The sequence below is a fragment of the Canis lupus genome, chromosome 4 (assembly GCF_011100685.1).
Source record: "Canis lupus familiaris isolate Mischka breed German Shepherd chromosome 4, alternate assembly UU_Cfam_GSD_1.0, whole genome shotgun sequence".
NCBI classification, from domain to species: domain Eukaryota; kingdom Metazoa; phylum Chordata; class Mammalia; order Carnivora; family Canidae; genus Canis; species Canis lupus.
In genome coordinates, this window is record NC_049225.1 from 6,943,151 (window position 1) to 6,964,068 (window position 20,918).

General features: G+C 39.5%; 1 protein-coding gene across 2 annotated transcripts in view; it reads left to right on the plus strand.

Annotated features, from left to right (window-relative positions):
* PCNX2 (pecanex 2) overlaps positions 1-20,918 on the plus strand; it is a 289,788-nt gene that overhangs the window by 154,834 nt on the left and 114,036 nt on the right. For both annotated transcript variants that reach the window (XM_038533888.1, XM_038533889.1), the window contains 2 exons: positions 14,270-14,411; positions 18,639-18,816. In XM_038533888.1, the coding sequence (XP_038389816.1) occupies positions 14,270-14,411; positions 18,639-18,816 (320 nt within the window). The remainder of the gene's footprint in view (positions 1-14,269; positions 14,412-18,638; positions 18,817-20,918) is intronic.

Here is a 20,918-nt window from a genome sequence, read left to right on the forward strand (position 1 = left end):
TGAAAAGGACTAATGGAGTTGGGTCATATTTTCACATGGTCCTCAGAGAAGAAATTTCCATATTATTATTTTTGGCTCTTAAGAGCTTAAGAAAAATCAAAGTGTTCCAATTCAGTGACCTTACTCTTACCATAAAAGTGGGTTTTAATGAGATTAGAAAAGACTGAGTTAAAGAATAATTCCATTATTGACATTCACTTGTAATTTATTCATTTGGAGAATGCTTATGAATATCCTATTTATTAAAAAAAAGAATTACTGAGTTCCTACATGATATGTAGCCTTTAAACCAGTGAAATAGGATGGCTAAGATGTGGTTTCTGTTATCAAAAAGTTTCCGACCTATTAAGCAAACACTCTGGCTATGCCAGAATGGAAGAGCCATGACTGCTACACACATAGTGATGTGGGGCCAGCACCATGTTCATCCTTACATGAAATACAAGGAGGTAGAAAGTGCAGACCCTAAGTGTAAGGATTATAATTAATTTTATGTTCAGTGAGTAAGTTTTCCAACTGGTTGGATATGCATATAAAATGGAAAATTATGAATTTTTAGGATTAAATGTTGAATTAAGGTCTGGTGCACAGTAGGTGTTCAATGATATTGGTTGGACGAACAGATGAGTGATCAGTTGATTAGAGAAGACGTTCCTATAGGCTGATGTGGGCAGAAAAAGCCTTGTAAGATAAAAGCTGGTTTGAAGGACTCAGGTATATATGTGTATTGTGAAATATACACAAACAGGCTCATTCCTCTGTAAAAATATAAATGCCTGCTAAAAAAGCTTAAGCTATAATTTTTGGATGTACTACAATAAATGGATAAAAGATTATAGAAATTATAAAAAATACTGATTGAGAATCTCATCAAAATTGTAATTTAAAAAAAATCACTACCACAAAAATAATTTACAAATGAGTCCTGATTTTGTCATTTTTAAATTTTTTATTTATTTATGATAGTCACAGAGAGAGAGAGAGGCAGAGACACAGGCTGATTTTGTCATTTTTAAATGTGATTTGCTTTGCTTGTTGGCAAATCTTGCCTGTTGATTTGCAGATAGACTGGCTCCTACATGTCAGAGACATAGTTCTGAGACATGTTTTTCCTAATGTATTTTTCAGTTATATCAAAGAAATACATAGATTAAATGTCAAATAGAGAAAATTGTAACAAGCAACAGAGTTTTGTTAAGTTTCTCCCCTGTCTGATTCTCCCTGTCCATTAAAAATTACTTTCCATTCTTTAGATATTTCTTTGGTATTTACCAAAATTGTTCTCCATGATCTGCATCTTTGCCATTTCTTGATAGCTCAGATTTGCTATCTACTGACTTCCTGTTATGAATGTTGAGGATTCCTCACTTTTATCCTCACACATTAACATTTTCCCTTTCTTCTTCCTCACAATATAGTTAAATATTCTTTGAACAAATACTCAGGATTTTTTTCTATTAAGTCTAATTGTTGTTCACTTCTAGTCCAGTAGTATATCATGATTACTTTTGCTTTCTTGTTCAGATTTCTGTTTTTGATTTGCTAGTCTTTCCAGTATCTATGGGAAATATCTCTCAGGTCAGCTTTTCATACAGGCAAATCTATTAGGTCATCCATTGGTCCCATCCTCCCCAGACTCCCTTCTGGAACCTGCTCCAGTTGTCCTTTGTTTACTCCCTCTTTGTGAATGAAGCACATCCTCAGGATCACTCCAAGGAAAGGATGGGTGGGAAGGAAACTTTTGGAGACTTTGTATATCTGAAAGTATTTCCATTCTACTTTGCATGTAATGGATAGTTTGTTTTGTGTAGCAACTAAGGATGTAAACACTTCCGTAAGGATTCTAAGGTAATGTCCCATTGTCTTCCAGCTTCCACTGCTGCCTTTGAGAAGTCTGATGCCTTTCCAACCCCCTGGTCCTTTGTATATAACCAGATTTTTCCTTGCAGGAAGCTTTTGGAAAGCTAAGGAAGGAATTAAAGTGCCATGGCCCAGAGAATGGACTGAAACTTTGGCTTTGTCACAAATTAATTATGCTTAACCATAATAATTCATTTTTGTCATTTATAATTGGGAGTTCCTATAAGAAAGATTTGCTGAGGGGGGGGGGTGAAATTAATCAAGATAATAATTGTAGAGTATTGGCATGGTCTTGGCAGGCAGAATGTATTCATTAAGTGCATACTCCTCTCAGAATTCTGAAATTCAATCATTTTGTATCTTGCTTTGTGTCTCATTTCATCCACTGTGCTAGGTGGTTGGTGGGCCTTTCCAATTTGGATCTTTATGTTCTATGGTTTTGACATTTTTGTCAACAGGTGATAGTACCTGTCTGGGAACGACTTGTTCCCAGAATGTCAAAATCAAACCCAGGAATCTATGTAAAAATCCTTTGTGGCACGATGGGCGCATTGTTTGATATCAAAACACAAAGGCTGTGCTCGGGTCTTTGGGAAGGTCTCCTCTTTGCATGTGTAATGAGAAGATGCCATAGTTCTGGGAAGAAGAATATATTCCTTACTTCCCCTCTTTTCTACCCTACAAAAGAAGATGCTAAGATCAGATGTTAGACACCTGGGAAAACCCTGCAAAGTCTCTTTAATTCACAGCAACTAAAATTGTTTGAGGCATGAACTGAGTTAGTGTTAGCTGGGTAGCAGACTCATTTGCTATGATGCTTCCATGGGAAAGTACATTCTGAGTGCCAAAGAAGTGGCTTAGAGATGATGTTTAAAAAAATAGCCTGTTAGAAGCCTGCCTTATTAATGATTCCCTCTGTTGTTATTCCCTTCATGTACCCTCTCTTTCTCTCCTCTTTCCCTCCCTGCTAGGCACTGCTCCTCTGTACTCTCCCACTCTGGCTGGTCTCCCTTTTAGTCAGCTGGGGAACTTCTCTTTCTGTGTCAGTCTCCACGAGGCAGGAGTTGGCTGCAGGAAACTCGCAGTGAAACCAGGTTCACACTGCAGCAGCACAAAAAGGAAAGTGGAATCCAGTTATCTCTGCTCAAGGTAGCCTCAAAGTGAGGCTCAAGGAAGCCTGAGGAAGTACAGGCCAATGCTGGCCAGCATCAGGAAGGAGAGGGTTTGGGGACAGAGATCAGTGGTCAGCTGCCAGCGTCAGGTCTCCAGCAAGCCACAGTGTATTTATCCAAGTCCCCAGTGGGATTCTCCTAGACTGCTGATAAATCTCAAATAATTTGGAAATCAAATGAATGGCCAGTAAGTGGAGAAATGCAAAAACACTAACCCTGAAAATCAGGAAGTCTATGTATGCCTGTGATTTATGCAGGATAGAACATAGCAGCTTGGGGTTTTGTTGGCTCAAAGCATGTGCACAGACTTATGCAGGCTACCTGGAGGAACGATGTTAGTTCTCAGCTACAGTGGGTGAGGCCACCATGAAGAGCAGCTAACTTAGTCTCCCTGATGTTCATCCACTGGGGTCGTATCTGAAGTAGCTTAAGCCTCAGAGCACCCTATGATAGGATAATATATGGAGATGCCAGTGGAAAAGCAGAAATAGTGTTTCAAAGTGATCTTGTAATTTAAATAACATAGAAATCACACTTCACTTGGGGGGGGGGAGAAATTGTGCTCGATGCTGAGAATGCAAAAATTAGTAAGAGCATAATCCTTTCTCTTGGCAAGATGGTTGTTCTAACAAGAAGTATCTTCCTTCCTGTGCTCATCGTGAGAACATTTGGAAGTTGCTCTTAATGCTTTTCACCTGAAAATTTCTGACCTAACCATCTTCATGTGAAAAAGTAATAAATGATTTCAATAGTGTTTTTAGTTTTAAATACTATGGTTTTATGTTAGCAGAGGGCCTTTCTGTCAAGAGGAGAAAGCATATTAACGCATTGATTCTCCCGAGAGCTTCTCTATCCCTTTGAGCTGACGTGAAGGATGCATTTTTATTCTCATCGAATTAATGAAAAAAAAAATCAGTGGGAAGTTTTGGGAAAATGAGCTAAACATTTTTAAAAATTGAGTTAGACTTTGTATCAAATGAAATTCCAGATGGATTAAAGATTTAAAACATTTTTTAAAAGGAGGAAAAGAAGAAATAACCAGAATAGCAGTTGCAAGGAAATATAGGTCAAGTTATATAATCTTGGTTGAGAAGAGAAAAATAATTTCCCTAGCATGACCGAAAGTCAAAAACCACTAAAGAAACAACTAAAAATTGTGTTCTCTGAAAAATGTAAATTTTAGTATTCTAATGGCTGAATGTTGCTCTTCACTACCTTGTATTTCTCTGAGTGGTTTACCTAACCTGATAATGGGTATTGATTCCTTCAAACCAGTGATAGGACCTGTCACATACCAGGGCCTGTTCAGAACACTGGGGAGGCACTGGGGAGCAAGGCCAGCATGGTCTCCCTCTGGGGTGAACCCTCTGAGAAAGGAAATGCACTGTGGCCAAGAGTAAAACTCAAATTTCTGCCAGGCAGGCAGTACCACACGACAGCTTCTCCTCAGACTCTGTTCTACTGGGTGTCTGAGTTATTAATCAATTAATTGGTAATATGCCTGAATCTACTAAGTGGCTCCTGTGGACGAAGATGATGGAGAAAGACAGGCCTGGCCCCCTGGCTGTAGTAGAGGGATGGACATTCATCGCACAGATTAATGTACACGTGCAGTGTTTAAAGTACAATGAAAAGAAGGAGTATAAAGAGGCAAGGAAAGAGTGTAACAGGATCCTGGTTTAGATTTGAGAGACAGAAAAAGGCTTCTTTGAGGAAGTGACGTTTAATTTGAGGCTTGAAGGATAAAGAGGAAGTGGAGGAAGAGGATCCCAGGTAGAAGAGGAAGTCATGGGCACACCGTGCATTGACCAATGGGAAGGGAAAGGCCTTGCAGACTTTGGGTTTATCCTAAGCAGGATTATAGGGCTTTGAGCAACAGCATAATGTGATTTGCTTTACATGTAAGAATGATTACTTACCCTCTTAATGCCACTGGTTTTGGAAGTGAAGCCAATTTCCTGGAGAATAAACCATAACACATGTACAAGATAGCGCTAATGATTTTATAATCTGAGATTTGGCACAGTGAGAAAGATGAGAAGGAAAAGCCCTCGTAGGGAAAAACAATTGCCTATAATAAGGGGGTGCCACTGGCCTGGATGTGGTAATTCCATTTTGCAGGATGTCTCTGCCTTAGGTGCCTCAGGGTGACAGGGCCATTTGAACCGAGCTGCACATGTCTGGAATGCTTATGAGCACGCCTGGCTCCTGTAAAGCAGAAGGCCTCGTGCCCTTGCAGCTTAAATCGTAATTTAAGATTTGAATCAGAGAAAATTATCTTCCTAAAGATAAAAACTTCCTAGAGATTTTTTATTCACTTTTAATTATCGAGAAGGACTTAATTTAGTAACATAAGCATCTAAATAAAACAACCTAAAAAGCCTTTAAGAAAATTTAAAGTGCTCACTTGTATTCAGTCGTATATAATTTGTAAATGGCATAGTTAGTTTGCATTCTTTTCCTCATGGGCCTAATATTCCTGGGAAAAGAGAAATACTGATGCTCAAGTGAGGTTTTTTAATGGCCTTTGTGTGTATTCAGGACACTACAAAAAAGACAGTTATAAAATATCACTGCAAAGGTTTTCCTTCTAACTTGATTTTGTATGAATACTTGAACAGTTTGAGGCCCTAATAAAAATGTTTACCATGCTATTGTATCTGTGAGTTTTCCTTTTTATTAGCTTTCCATTGTCACCCCATAAAGACTGAATTTTGTCATTTAGAATTCAGAATTCTGAAATGGTACTATGGTTTTACTTCCCTCCTGTATTATTATTCATCTTTCTATTTGCTTCCCCTCCACTTCCAAAGGTAAAACATTCAGTATGAAAATGATCTAGAGATTGTAACATTTTTCTTTCTTTCTTTCTTTCTTTCTTTCTTTCTTTCTTTCTTTCTTTCTTTCTTTCTTTCTTTTTTTTTTAAGATTTATCCATTTATTTGAGAGACAGAGAGGGCATGAAGGGGGGAGGGGCAGAGGCAGAGGGAGAAGCAGCCTCCCTGCTGAGCAGGGAGCCAACACAAGGCTCCATCCCAGGACCCCGGGATCATGAGCCAAAGGCAGACACTTAACCGAATGAGCCACACAGGTGCCCTAGAAATTGTAACATTTCATTGGAATGAATTATTGAACTTGCTAGAAGAAGTCTAGAGGTATGTAAAATTTAAAGGTAAATTAATTTTTTTCAACATAAAGGATTAGCAAAACCTGATGTCAAAAGTTTGGAGGTGATGATGATCTCTGGGATTTGCTCTCTACTCTGTCATCCCTATGTCTTTATTTTAACCCCCCTTTCCACATCCTTCTCCACCGCTGCTTTGGCTAGATGTTGTTCTGAACATCAACCAGGGAAGTCACACCGTGGGATGCATCTTTACCTAGAATGATTTTCCCTTAACATATGGCCTGTGTATCTGAGCTTCTAGGTGTATGCAGACAGTATAAAGTGCACTCCCTGTCCTTTCATCTAGCGATTCAGAATTCTCCTGTGGGTTGCATTTCACATTTGCTTGTCACCTTCATTCCCCAGCAGCACCTCAGGTAGTAAACTAGAGATACATAATGCAGTGTGACCTGGCTTACGGCTCAGTCTTTTTTGGGGCTCTGAGTAAGGGTGCTATTTAAAAAATAGTAGAAGTTTTTATGACTTATGAATGAATTGGTTTCTAGTTTTTTTGGAATTTCTTTGTATCCTTCATAGAATTCCTTTGTAGCTATCATCTGTCGGCTTCTAACTAGAGAACCAGTTGTTACCTTCAAAGATCCTTATCTGTTCATGTATGTTATTGTGGTCATACTGAATGAACTTCTAATGACTTTGCTCTTCTAGGTCAGATGATGGAATGATGCTTGTGATCTAAGACTTCCTAGAACCTGAATATCTTGACTACCTGCCTTAAAGCTATGTCTATGATACAGTTTCTCACACATGTCCCCCCACACCCCAGGTACCACAGAAGGTTAAATCTCAATGAATAGCTACTTTTGTTCTCAAATATTTGAAAAGACATGGATGGTGAATTCAGAGCTTATTAGTGATTGCTGTATTTTTTGGGAATTCTTGGCTTTTTGTGTTTCCGGGATAAATTAACTAAAATTCTTATGGAAAACTCATTGATTAACATTATCTGCAGTAAATCCTTGGGAAGTCTGCAATGGGATTGTGTCCCTATACTCAAATCAGCCTTATCCCCACTCACTGGAAAATATCATCTAAAAGCAAATGTGACAAGCGTTTGAAAGCCTGGATCACACTCCCCCATCCAAATGGCATCAGGCATTCTACGGTGATGAGCTACTCAAATGTTTCTTTAATTCAGATGTTTTTCTAACAACCCTGCAGCATGAGGTTGGCTTGTATTTATGTAATTTACATATTTTTGCAGGAATCTAGCTAAGGTTGTCATGTTTCTCTGAATTGACGACAAATGTTGATAGAACTCTGTAAATGTATTTTTATAAGCAGGCTGAATTGCATTGGATGTGACGGCCTCAATCTGACACCGTTGATTTCATATAAATTGAGAAATCAGAAAAAAATAATTTGTTTAGAAGGAAACCTAAATGTAACTGATTGTACTTTATGAAAGATTAAAATAGGAAATATTGCTTGATATGTTATAGATTGAAAGCTTTTTGTTTTGTATTCAAAAAGTAATTCTGGGAGTGGGGGCTGCTTTTTTAAGCTTCTCTTTGTTCAATTTAACTACTCGGAGTTCCTCTGAACACAAAAAAAGATAAGATTATAAATGAACATTTACTGAACCCCAACTCTAGGCCAGAATTCTGTAGGGACTTGAAATACTAAACCAATGAAGACATGGCATCTACTCTTGACAAACGCACAGTCCACTGGGGAGATTAATATTTAAATGAATACTCTATGGTGTGACAGGTACTATAATTATAGAATTCACAGTGCATAGCAATGGGACAAAGGAATAGTGTATTTTGCCTGAAAACAAAAGGTAATAGGTACAGAATGCCTGGCTCAGTGTCTGGCAGATGCCTAATGGGTTCTTGCTACATGGCAGTGCAGTGGATCCATCGATGGTGAGGAAATGGCAGGGTCCACCCAGAAGCAGGCAGAAAGGGAGAGGTGTATTGTTTATAAATAATTTTAAAACAAGAATAAAGCCAATTAAAATTTGGACTCCTTTTTATTCTCACGATGTACTGACAGTTCTAAGCTCTGTTGGTATTTAAACTCTTCTACTAGGATGGACATTTTGAGTGCAGTGCCCTGGCAAACAGCTGATAGTGACAGTACTGGGAATGGCAAAGAAGGTGGGGGGTTAGGCAAGAAAAGCTCCAGATGGCCAGATGCCAGGTTCTGCAAAAAGGATGAGGAGTTTCTCAAGTAGCAAATACAGAAGGACATCACAGGAAGGCACCTAGCCCATAGAAAGGCATACACAACAGTGTAGTTCACTGCTGTGCAGGAGGAAATAGAAATTATTTTCATTAGTAGTGACAGTCAATTAGGTATCCACAGGGGAAGAATGTTGTTCTCAATCCCTATCTTACACTATAACAATAATCACTTCTAGGTAGCTTCCAGATCTAAACATAAAAGATAAAACAATAAAGTCTAAGAGGAAAATGTAGAATGTGGTCAGGATCTTTGTCTTTTAAACAGAGTACAAAAGACTCCAAAAGGAAAAAAAAAAAGAAATTGGAGCATATTAAAATAAAGTATTTAATTTCTACAAAAGATACAACCCATACAATGGGAGAAGAGCTTTCTGATGCATACAATGGGAGAAGACTCATACCTGAAGCATACAAAGAACTCCTAAAAATCAGTAAAGTCATATAATCCCAAAAATCAATAAATAAAAGGCATATCCAATAGGAAAAAGAACCAGGCAATATACATGAAGAGCCACCTCAGAAAAGTGTCTATCCAAATGGCCAGTAAACATATGAAAAGGTACTTAACCACATTAGTCATCAGGGAAATGCAAAATAAAACCATAACATGATACCACTCTACACCCACAGTGTAGTTAAAGTGAAGGAGAAAAAAATGTTTTGGCAGGGATGTGAACAAACAGAAGGAACTCTTTGCACTGTTTGTGGGAGTATAAATTGGCTACATAACTTTGGAAAATTTTCTAGACCTTCCTATACACATGCTCAATGACCCTCACAATTCTATATGTAGATGTGCACCCTGCAGAAATGTACACATGTTTATCAGGAGGCATGTAAAGGAGTTTTTGTGGCAGCACCGTACATTAATAGCTATAAACTGAAAACAAAACGAATGCCTGTGAACAGTAGCCTGGTGCTCACTGTGCACAGTGAATCTGTGAATACACACAGATTATTACGTAACAGTGTGAATGAATAGATGACAATCACACACAAAAAATGTGGCTGAATCTCATGAAAAATTGTTAAGCTAAAGATACAAGAGAATAGTAAGCAAAGTAAACAGTGGTGTTTGGGGTTGGGGAAGTGGTTATCTCATGGAGCAGTGACTATAAGCAGGCCAGGGGGGCTTCAAGATCATTTCTCCATCAAGGTGCTAGAAACACAGCTCTACTTGTATGATTTGTGCGGGTTTCTGTAGATGGAAAAGCATGAAAAGGTTTTCAAAAATCCAGTGTGGCTAATTCAGGTAACCAGTTAAGTATAGGATACAAGTGCAAAACTGATCGTCATGACTCCAGGGAGTGATGAAGTAGCACTTGCAGAAAGTCTGGCTCTGCTCCAGACCCATTGAAACTGATTCTGAGTTTTAGCAAGTGAATTATTTGCATTTCAAATTTTGAGAATCGCAGATCTTGGACAGTATCTTTTAGCCTTGTCCCCAGGTAATTCCAACATGCAGCTGTGATTCAGAAGAACTGGCTTAGGATGACTCCAAGGTATGCATGACTAACATGAATGTAAGTGTCATTAAATAAGATGAAGAATGTATGAGGAACAGTAGGTGTGTGAAAATCGACAAATTCAGTTTTTGACACATATTTGAGGATTCCTTAGGGACATCAGATGAAGCTATTCAGTTGAATATTGAGATTTAGAGGCCAGGAGACAGATGGAAGGTTGAGTTACAGATCTGAGTGTCATCAGCCTGGAAGTAATCTTTAATGTTAAGGGTATTGATGGCACGAGATCAAGAAAATGAGAAAAATAATAAAGAGGTCCAATGAAAGCAAATGACCAAGTAAGGGAAGAAGATCTTGCAGAGAAAATGGAAAGAGTAGGGTGGAAGGTTAAAGTGGGAGCAGGAGTGGGTGGCATGAGGAAGCTAAGGACAGTGGGTTTTATTTTATTATTATTATTTTTTAAGATTTATTTTATTCATGATAGACAGAGAGAGGCAGAGACACAGGCAGAGGGAGAAGCAGGCTCCATGCTGGGAGCCTAACGCAGGACTCGATCCCGGGACTCCAGGATGGCGCCCTAGGCCAAAGGCAGGCACTAAATCATATTATATTTTTAGGGAGAGAGAGTGTGTGTGCACAGCGAGGGAGGGGTGGAGGGGGAGGGAGATAGAGAACCTTAATCAAGCTTCCTGCTCAGCAAGGAGCCTGATTGATCTGAGATCAATGACCTGAGCCAAAACCAAGAGTCAAACACTTAACTGTCTGAGCCACCCAGGCACCCCTAGGACAGAGAGTTTTAAAAAGAAGGAAGGACCAATGATGTTTTGTACCTAGAAAGGTCCAGTAAGCTAGACCGAGAAGGACTAGTAATTTGTCATTTAGGAGGTCACAGGTGGTTGTGCCCAACGCAGGTGGTTGTTTCCCAACGTTTGCAGGAGTAGCTGCAAACACCTAGGGGCAGAAGTTGTAGCAGCAAGTAGGAGTCAAGAGCCTGGGATTGTCAGGCATTGATACTCTTTTCAAGAAGCTGTGCAAAAAGGGCAGAGTGAGCACAAGAAGGAATGTGCAGAGTGGAAAGCAAGTTTTCAGTTTGGCAAAGACTGGGATCTTGCTCTTTGCCAGTAGGAGAGAGCTACTCTAGGGAGTGAGACTCCTGAACCAGATGTCAGCTTGGCTTCAGGAGGACCGAGAAGGCGGATGTGAATACAAATAAACTGGTAGTTGAAAGGTGGGAAGATGAGGCAATTCATGCCCTATAGCCTCAATTTTCTCTAGGAGTAGGAGTTAACATCATTTACCTGGAAGAAATGGGGGATAGATCATAAAGATTTGTGTTTCTTAATTTTCATATACTTTTGCAAAAGATGAAAACCTTTTTGTCTATATGTAAAAAGTATAATACACCTAGATTTTATTAATTACAAGTAAAAAACTTTATTTCCTTATGAAATAACCCATTTCCAAATCAACACCAGAGAACACCACACACTGACCATTAAGAATACCCAAAGTTAAATTCCTACCCAACATCCTTGCTGTTTCTTATTTACTGAAGTATAGTTGACATACAATGTTGTATTAGTTGTGGGTGTATAACATAGACAATTCCATATATTATGAAGTGCTCAGTCCCCTAAGTGTAGTCACCATCTGTCACCATATAAAATTGTTACAGTATTTCTGACAATATTCCTTATGCTGTACTTTTCATCTCTGTGACTTATTTTATAGCTGAAAGTTGGTATTCCTTAATCCCCTTCTATTTTGCCCAACCCCTCTCCCACGCCTCCCAGCAATCTAGTTTTTCTCTATATTTAAGGGTCTGTTTCTGTTTTTTTCATTTGTTTATTCATTTGTTTTGGTTTTTAGATTCCACATTTAAGTGATATCATATGGTATTTGTCTTTCTCTAACTTGTTTCACTTAGTATAATACCCTCTATGTTCATCTGTGTTGTCACAAATGGCAAAGTCTCTTTTTATGGGCAAGTAATATTCCACTGTGTGTATATATGTGTGTTTGTGTGTCGTATATATATACACACACTTTTTAAATTGAAGTATAGTTAGTGTACAGTGTTATATGAGTCTCGGGTGTACAATATCACAATTCAGCAATTGTATACATTACCCAGTGCTCATCATGACAAGTGTCCTCTTAATCCCCTTCACCTATTTCACCCATCCCCCCATCCATCTCCCCTCTGGTGACCACCAGTTTCTTCTCTGTATTTAAGAGTTTGGTTTTTTGTTTATCTCTTTTTTTTGTTTATTTTGTTTCTTAAATTCTGCAGATGAATGAAATAATATATTTGTCTTTCTGTGACTGATATATTCCACTTAGCATTATACCCTCTAGATGGACCCATGTTGTTGCAGATGGCAGGATTTCATTCTTTTTTATGGCAGAGTAATATTCTGTTATATATTTTATATATAAAATTTATATGTATATAAACATATGCACACACGCATATCACCTCCTCTTTATCTATTCATCAGTCGATGGATACTTGGGCTGCTTCCATAGTTTGGCTATTGTAAATAAAGCTACCATAAATACAGGGGTGCATATATCTTTTTGAATTAGTATTTAAATTTTCTTTGAGTAAATACCCAGTCTTTCTTCCTATTTCATTTACCACTAAAATTTCTTTTTATTTTTGTCTTGATAATTTCTCATTGCCTCTCTTTTCTATTTATTAAATTAATCACTGGGATGTTTTCTTATTATTTCCCATGTCATGAAGTATTCCTGCTCTGTCTTCACCATTCCTGTCTTATTCAAATTAATTCCTTTTAAGATTTCTGAATGATGATCCCTCTTCCTATTTTTATCAAGTGAAGATAGCTTTGGTGTTTTTGAGTTGTAATGATAATACATTCTTGCACAGATATGTAAGCCACATAAACAAGAAATTAAAATATCAGTTTCCAATTTTATGTGTATGGTACATGTGTGTTTGTGTTACTTCCTGAGATCCTTTACATAAAGTCCCAGTGGAAAATGTTGGAAGCAGGTAATTTGTCTCCTAAAACTGGTTAAGACACCTGGAGGGGCCAGCCCATTTTACCTCACTGCTGTGTCACTCTACATGGTGAATGTGAACTGTTTGTCTTTCATGAGTTAATTCTTGTGCAATCCAAATAATATAAAAACTACATGGCTTTCTTATCTTTTACTATAGATTATTGGGGGTGTAAGTTTTATATTATAAATTGTGGAGGAACGTGGTTCCAGAACTTTGATGGAGTCGACTTTTCCCTTTGGAGGCTTGGCCTCAGAGACTTGCAGCAGAGGAAATTGCATCCCAGCATATCTGAATCATTTTCCTGGCTCTTGGTGGTGGACTGGGGTCCCCCTCAGCCTCACAGTTCCCAGCAGAGAGATTCAGCCGGGAATGAGATAGGCCCACCCTCGAGTTCTGGGCTGAATGGGGTGTGCTCTTCTCACAGAAGCCAGAAGCAGAGGAGAGCTCCACCCTGACACAGAGACACAGTGTTTACCTCTCCCGCTGACACTATGGCCTAAGGAAGTTTGTGCTCTGGCCCATTGGACCAACCACCCCATCCTCACAGAGAAAAGTAGTCAGAAATGGGCAGCAGACACTGCAAGTGTGCGTTCCACACTACCCCATCCTGGGGGAGAGCAGATTTCTCCCCTGTCAGAAGTGGATGGAAAGAGGGGCAGTCAATTCACCAGTAGCAGACTCAGAGGATGGGTGGGGCACACAAAACAGGCTCAGGAAGATCAAGTTAACAGTTTATTGGCACACACCAGTGGTTGGTAGAATCTGAATGCAAACCCAGATTGGTCTGACCCAAAACCTTAGCCCTTGTGGGAATAGGCTTCATTCCTTATAGGGAATAGGCGTCACGAGGGTTTGCAAGGATGTCACACATTCATAGTAATGGGGCTTGGGGATTAGCTTTCTCTTATTTGTATATATTGCAAATGATCTGATTGTAGATTTGAAGACTAAAAAAAGGGAGAAGAAAGCCCAGCCTTGGAAGTATCCCCAGCTTAAGAAGCGATGGGCCCATTGATTGTTTTTCAGTTCTTCATGTTCACTGTCCACCCTTCCTTACTCTGAGATGCCTTGAAATTAGATGACAGCTTATTTCATTGGCCCCAGTAATAATTATATATGGAAAAATCACTTGACTTGAAATGTAGGGATACTGGCCTAGATAGTAATCTATATATTATTATTTATGATCTATGTAGAAACAGAGCTAAGAGTTGCTGCCTACAAAGAAAATGGTATATCTAGCATCTGGAGTTCTGAATCAGCAGCTTTTGAATTAAAGAGGGGGTATTACTTCTTATTACATATACTTAAAGAAAAATAACTTGATCAGTGACTGTCCTAAGTGGTTTTTGTGTTTCTTTCAGATGTCGCCCATTTAATGTGGTTTGAAAGACTCTATGTTTGGCTTCAGTGTTTTGAAAAATATATCTTGTACCCAGCAATAATTTTGAATGCCCTCACTATTGATGCGTTTTCAATAAGCAATTACCGGAGACTCGGTACCCAGTAAGTGGATAATGGTTTATTTTCATAATGGTTTTGTTACAATGATCTCAAAATCCAGTGAATTTTCTCTAAACAGGGTATAGCAGAGGCCAGCGTGCATCTATTAATTTACTGGCAGCGTACAAGTTAGCCCTGTTGGTCTTTTACTCAAACTCGCTAGAGCTTGATGGTTATTGTAGAGTGACCAGGCTGAAAATAAAGTTAGATCTGCTTGAAGTGATGTTGTGAATAAATAAGTCAGTTTGAAAATCCTCCTGCAAAAGCTTAGTCAGTGAGCCTTAATAGGATGACGGAAGCACAATGTGGTTCTCAGGGTTCCTGGAGTTCTTACTATCATGCTCAGAGCTTTATGAACTGCTTCGTGTCATTTCATTTAGCAAATACTCTATCATTTTGTGCTTGAAGGAGGGGGAGATTAATCACTGTCACTGTTTTCCCTGCATTTATCGGGAGAAGCCTCACAATTAAAAAAAATGGAACACAGAGATGTCATGCCATCAAGATGCCCCCATGTTTTTGCAAAGCATTAACAGTGTGCAGTTGAATTACTGCTTTCATGTATTAAAATGAACTCTGGATTTGCAAATGGAAATCCTACTTGATAATTTATGGATTTGTTGTTCCGACAAAACATTGAAGTTTCTGGTCAAATAAATTTGAGTAGGAGAGTACAAAAGAGATTCTTTCTTGGATTTGCGTTATTAAGTCACGTTGCTTAAACATTATGTGCCCAAGTCACCTCTCGTGCATAATCCCAAGCATACTAATTCAAACCTACTCTTCCTTTCAGGGTCTGATGAGGACAAATTAATTAATATTTGCCAAAGATTGAGCAAGCTGAGATAAAAGGCATTTGAATACTCTGTTGGACTGAGTAGATTCATAGTCACACAGAGCAGACAATAAATGAAATGATTGTGTAACCTTCCTGTCTTTATCAGACTCTGCCTTCCTTCTGGTTCAGACCCATTTTAGATAGGTCAGGGCAAGTCATGCCTTTTGGTATTTAAAACCCTAGATTTCAGGGGCACCTGGGTGGCTCAATGGTTGAGCATCTGCCTTTGGCTCAGGGTGTGATCCCAGGGTCCTGGGACCCACATCAGGTTCCCTGCAGGGAGCCTGCTTCTTTCTCTGCCTATGTCTCTGCCTCTCTCTCTCTGTGTCTCTCATGAATAAATAAATAAAAATAAAATAATAAAATCCAGACTTCAGATCCAGGGATGAAAATCAGTCTCACTGGATAAAGAACACAGACAATGGGAATGCAGCTTTCTTGCACAGTTTGGGTGGGACCCAATCCAGGAGATGCCTCCGCATCCAGAACAGTGTTTTCCTAGTGGCAGGTGTCTCCAATATGACACAATGCTGGCTGATTCCAGTGACCTCCCGGAACAAGGCCAAGCCTCGGTTTCTAAAATGAGGGCTCACAATCAGAACCAAAGTGACAAAAAAAGATACCACTGCAACACCCAGGGTAATGAGCCGAAGGGTTTAAAGCCGTCAATTTCCAACATTAGGACTGGGACCTCAAGCTAAGCCTTCATGTTGAGATCCAGCAGTTCTGGCTGTTGGCAGAGGACAGATGCAAGGGTTGGGAATCAGGCAGACTCAAACAGTTTGCAGAGAGTCCAATTTGGAGTAATAATACCCTCTATCCCCTGTAATTTTTTTCCAGACACTTAAGTTAGAAAGTTGCACCTTAGCTAGGTACCTCCAAATATTCTCAAATCCCAGATGATACCAGAATTACTCTTCTCAGAGCCACAAACTGATAATTCCTTTGTATTCTTGAGGCATGCATCTGACCACTTAGAAAATAATTTCAAGTACCCCATTAGACCAGTTGTTCCCAAGCAGGACAGCAGGAGGCTGTAAGTCAGTATCACCTGGAAACCTGTTCCCAATTATAGAAGCCACACCCCCTTACCCCCACCACCCCGCTGGCTGCATTGAAAACCCCTGTACCAGATAGTCAGGTAGTGAGTCTTCAATAACAAGCACTGTTTCTTATTCAAGACCAACCCCCTAGTAAATGGTAGAAGGCTGGATGGATGGATGAGTGAGTGGGAGCTGATAAATGGATCAGTAAGTGAATTGTGATATCCTGTTAGGTATTTATATATCTCAGCCTGATAGAAATGGATGCTTTGCAGCTGTCCCAGGCCATGTTCACTGATTGCTACATAAGCCTTTATTAAACCTTCAGCTGAGTCTACAATCCTCTGCGAATGGTTTTAACTGTAACCACTACTATTGCAATGTTACAAATATTTTTGTATAATTCTACAAACTATAAACATCATCCTTAAGATCTTCCATAGTCTTAACCAGTCATCATTAGTAAACATAAAATTAATGCTCTTCATTTGAACTATAGTTACAAGAAAGTTAGAATTGACCCTCATCTAGATTTAGCCTAAATAACTCAGAAAAATCACCAGTCTCCCCTGAAAACCCAAATACTCCTTATCTTGAGATGCCTTGTCATTGGGCTTTGGTATCCCATTGGGATTCTTTTTTTTTTTTTTTTTTAAGATTTTATTTATTTGAGAGAGAGAGAAAGTGAGAGAGCACACCAACGGAGGGTGGGGGCAGAGAGAGGGAGAAGCAGACTTCCCAGGGAGCAGGGAGCTGGCAGGGGCTCAATCCCAGGACCCTGAGATCACAATCTGAGCTGAAGGCAGACAGACACTTAATGGACTGAGCCATCCAGGCGCCCCTTCCACAGGGATTCTTGTCAAAGGCAACAGCACCCAAAGTCATATTTTTACATGGTATTTTTGTCAAGGGTATTAGTTTTCTACTGGAAAAGAAAGACAAGTTAAGGAGCAGTGCTCAACCTTGCTGCAGGAACCCTGAAGTTTTTTTTGTTGAAGTTACATGAAAACATTCCCACTCAGCCCAAATCTGCATGTAGTCAAGGGCTTATTTTTCTCAGAAGAGCCTTGAGCAAACCTTATTGGGCACATCCTGGGACAGAGTGAAAACAATTGCAGCCCTAGGTCTAAAGGCATATGAAATCTCACATGGAGGCAAATGGAATTGCCAAAAGTAGATTTTTTTTTAAAGTAGATCTTTTTGACAACAAAAATGACATGCTTTAAAAACATGTTTTGAAAGTCCTTATCCTGGGACAAGATGATAATACTGATAAAGGTCCAGAAACTAGGATCCCTCTAGGCTTAAGGAAATTAAGGCATAGCTCCAGTTTTCGGTATTTAACCAGAAAAAGAAAATCTCTTAAATGTCACCATTCTCTGGAAAGTGTTTCCATCTCTGTCTTTCGAGTTACTAAATTTTTATAAGGGGTGGGGGTGGGGGGTAGGAATCTGCCTAAAATGTGCAAAGCCTTCCTTCAGAAAGGAAGTAGTCGCTTGCCATCTCAGACTCTTCTGAGCTGTTATCATTAACATTGACCTTGGTGTCTGTTGGACTTGTACATATAACACATATAGGCTAATAACCTGAGTCCCTAGACAAGAGCATCCAGGAGTCCAGGCCTCAAAGCAAAGTCTTGGTGTCTCTTTGCTGGACTACTTTGGTGAATTCCTTAACTAAAAAGACCAGTGCCATGGGGGAAGAATGTTGACGGTATCATTTTCAGCAGAAGAAAAAGGGAGTCCAGAGAGCTTATGTTCACTGGTGTGATAAATACACTGAAAAATACTGGAAATTAAATTACTGTTCATTGTAAAGGCAAAAATGGCTTTATTAAGATACTGGGGTTTTTTTTTTCTTCTTTTCAGAATTTAATATTAACTATTATGACATCACCGCATCAGTAAGATTCTTTTATAATAAAAAAGCATATATGAGCAGACTCTCAGAGGGACATCATGCTCTGTCTGCCGGAGTCCTTCAGATACGCTCCAAGGGAGCCCCGTGTCCTTGCTAAAGGACAAAGAACTGTGGAAATCATGTGGCAGAAAGGAGCTGCTTCTCGGGGCAAAGGGTCTGCGCTCGAGGTTCCCCTGGGATTGAGTTTCAATCCTTGCTCTGCCCCAGACCTCAGACAAGGGACCCAAACCCTGAGACTCCCTTTGCTCTTCTGACAAATAATGACAGAGCCCCTCCCCCTCTTCCCTCCCCCACACTCTGCTGCCCTCTGGGCTTTTCATGCCTGGAAAGTGCACCCCGCACAGTAAAGGAGCAGGAAACTAGCTGTTGTGACTCACCTGATAGTTGGCAGGCTGCCCTTGACCAACTCCTTTCTCTCCTCTTCAACAGCTGGGACATTCTCCTGATGGTCGTTGCTGGCATGAAGCTGTTGCGGACCTCTTTCTGCAACCCGGCTCACCAGTTTATTCACTTGGGCTTCACTGTGATCTTTTTCCATTTTGACTACAAAGACATTTCAGAGAGTTTCTTATTGGATTTCTTCATGGTGTCCATTTTATTTAGCAAGGCAAGTTAATTCTCTGTTTTCTTCTTTTTAAAATTTAAGAGGTGAACGTCTCATCACAGGTTTTACGAATTATAAATACTTTCCTTTTTTAAAAAAAGTTATGGAACAAAATTAAATTGAATTACATATGCATGTCACACTCCTGCCTCCATTTCAGGAACATTTCCCCATGGAATACAAATATGCCATGTCATTTGCCAAAAATCACTAATTAAAATGAGTTAGCCATTAGTGTTGCTTGAAATTTTGAAATTTTATGATCTTTGTCTCTGTTAACAATCTCATTATAGAATTTCCCTAGACCTCAAATTGCTTTGAATAAAAGATTAGTGACCAGACTGATTTTTTTTTTTTTTAATTAGCTAGCATTTGAGGTAAACTTGTGACCCGGTGCTCGAGAGCCAGGTCCCTTGGAGTATTTTCATTATCTTGACTTGTGTCAGGTCAAGATTTCATATGTTGTAATTGATACATGAGCAATAAGAAATCCTAATCACAATTCAGGCAAATATATGGAGGTGGAATCCAATGTCTAACACAGCGGGGGCAGGGGTGGGGAGGGATAAAATCCTCTGGATACTTGCCTGAGTGTATTCTGAGCACCTAACAAAGCCAAGGTTAGTAAACAGAAATGAAAAAGAATTTGGAACAACTCTTGGTAAATAAACTGACACACAGCTCACTTCACATCTGGCTTCCTCATGCACTCAGTTTCATATGGCAGATGTGCATTTCTACCCTGAGCTTGACTTAACCAATCCCTCCCCGCTTTTGTTAATAATTTTTAAATTTTAAGACCTTTTCCCCTGAACTTCTTTTTTTTATCTCTTTTTTTAATCAATTCTGTTAATTTTTCTCTTTATTACTTATCCTTTCCTTCTACCTTTTTCTCTGCTTGTTTTAGGTAACAAAAGCTCAAAACTCTGATATTGTCCTAAAGATGCCCCATGAATAATTATCATCACCCTATCAGGCAGGTGCATTTCCTCTGATAACTCTGGCTGAACACTGATTTTTCAGTTGCCTGAGTCCCTCCTTGTGTCATTTGTCACTTGCTCTGTGCTATCACTTCTGCTGCCTACATCATATTCCAGAACCTTAGCTCCTTTTCCCAGAAACATTTCTTCTCTCTTTGAGTTCTGTTTGGTCTTGATAAATTTATCCTAGTTCTCTGATGGTTCAAATAACAGGCTTCAAATTCTATTTTCCTTCATTATGTATGAATTCCCTTTATCTCACATAATAAATGTAAAACTATATCCTATAATCTTTAAGCATTTATGAAGTTATTATAAATAATTTTACCACTTGCAGGAGTAAGATCTTATTATCAGGCGCAAAATGTGTTTGGATATATCAAATTCCTGACTCTGGCATTATTTATATTTTGACATGGTGATATTTATATCCATCTCTGAACCTCAGTTTCTGGTAAAATCAAAAATAAGGGTGGCAGTCTCACCTGGGTGTTGAGAGGAATAATTAATACAACTATAAAAGAAGTCTTCAAGTAAGATGTGCTTTCCAAATCCGAGGCAGTATTTGCAGAGCCACTGTAAGTAGAGAAACAGAAGCTACACACTGTTTAGTATGGGAAGGAGTGTGGTTGCTTTTCTACACTGGACTCCACTTAACTGTCGTCCTGCAAAGTGAGAGGCCCCAGGTGAGCAGAAGCGTGACAGAAAGGAGGGAGGGTCTGGCTGTAAGAGTGGTGAGGGCGTGGCTTCTAAGTGATTGTACATGTGCAGCAGGAGGAGTGATTCTCATTTCCTGGAGCTTGGGGGCCTTTCCCCGCTGATACCTGGTATTATCCTGTGTGTGATGGCAGGAGTGGGGGGTGAGGAGGGACCTGAAGGGACACAGTCTGAAACTAAACCCTTACAAACTTACTCACTGCTGGCATTTGACTTTTACTTAACACAATCTTTTTTGAAGTACCAGTTCAAACACTAGTAATTTCAGGGGCGCCTGAAACTGAGCCTGGGTAGCTCAGTTATTGAGCATCTGCCTTTGGCTCAGGTCATGATCCCGGAGTCCTGGGATCAAGTCCCACATCAGGCTCCCTGCATGGAGCCTGCTTCTCCCTCTGCCTATGTCTCTGC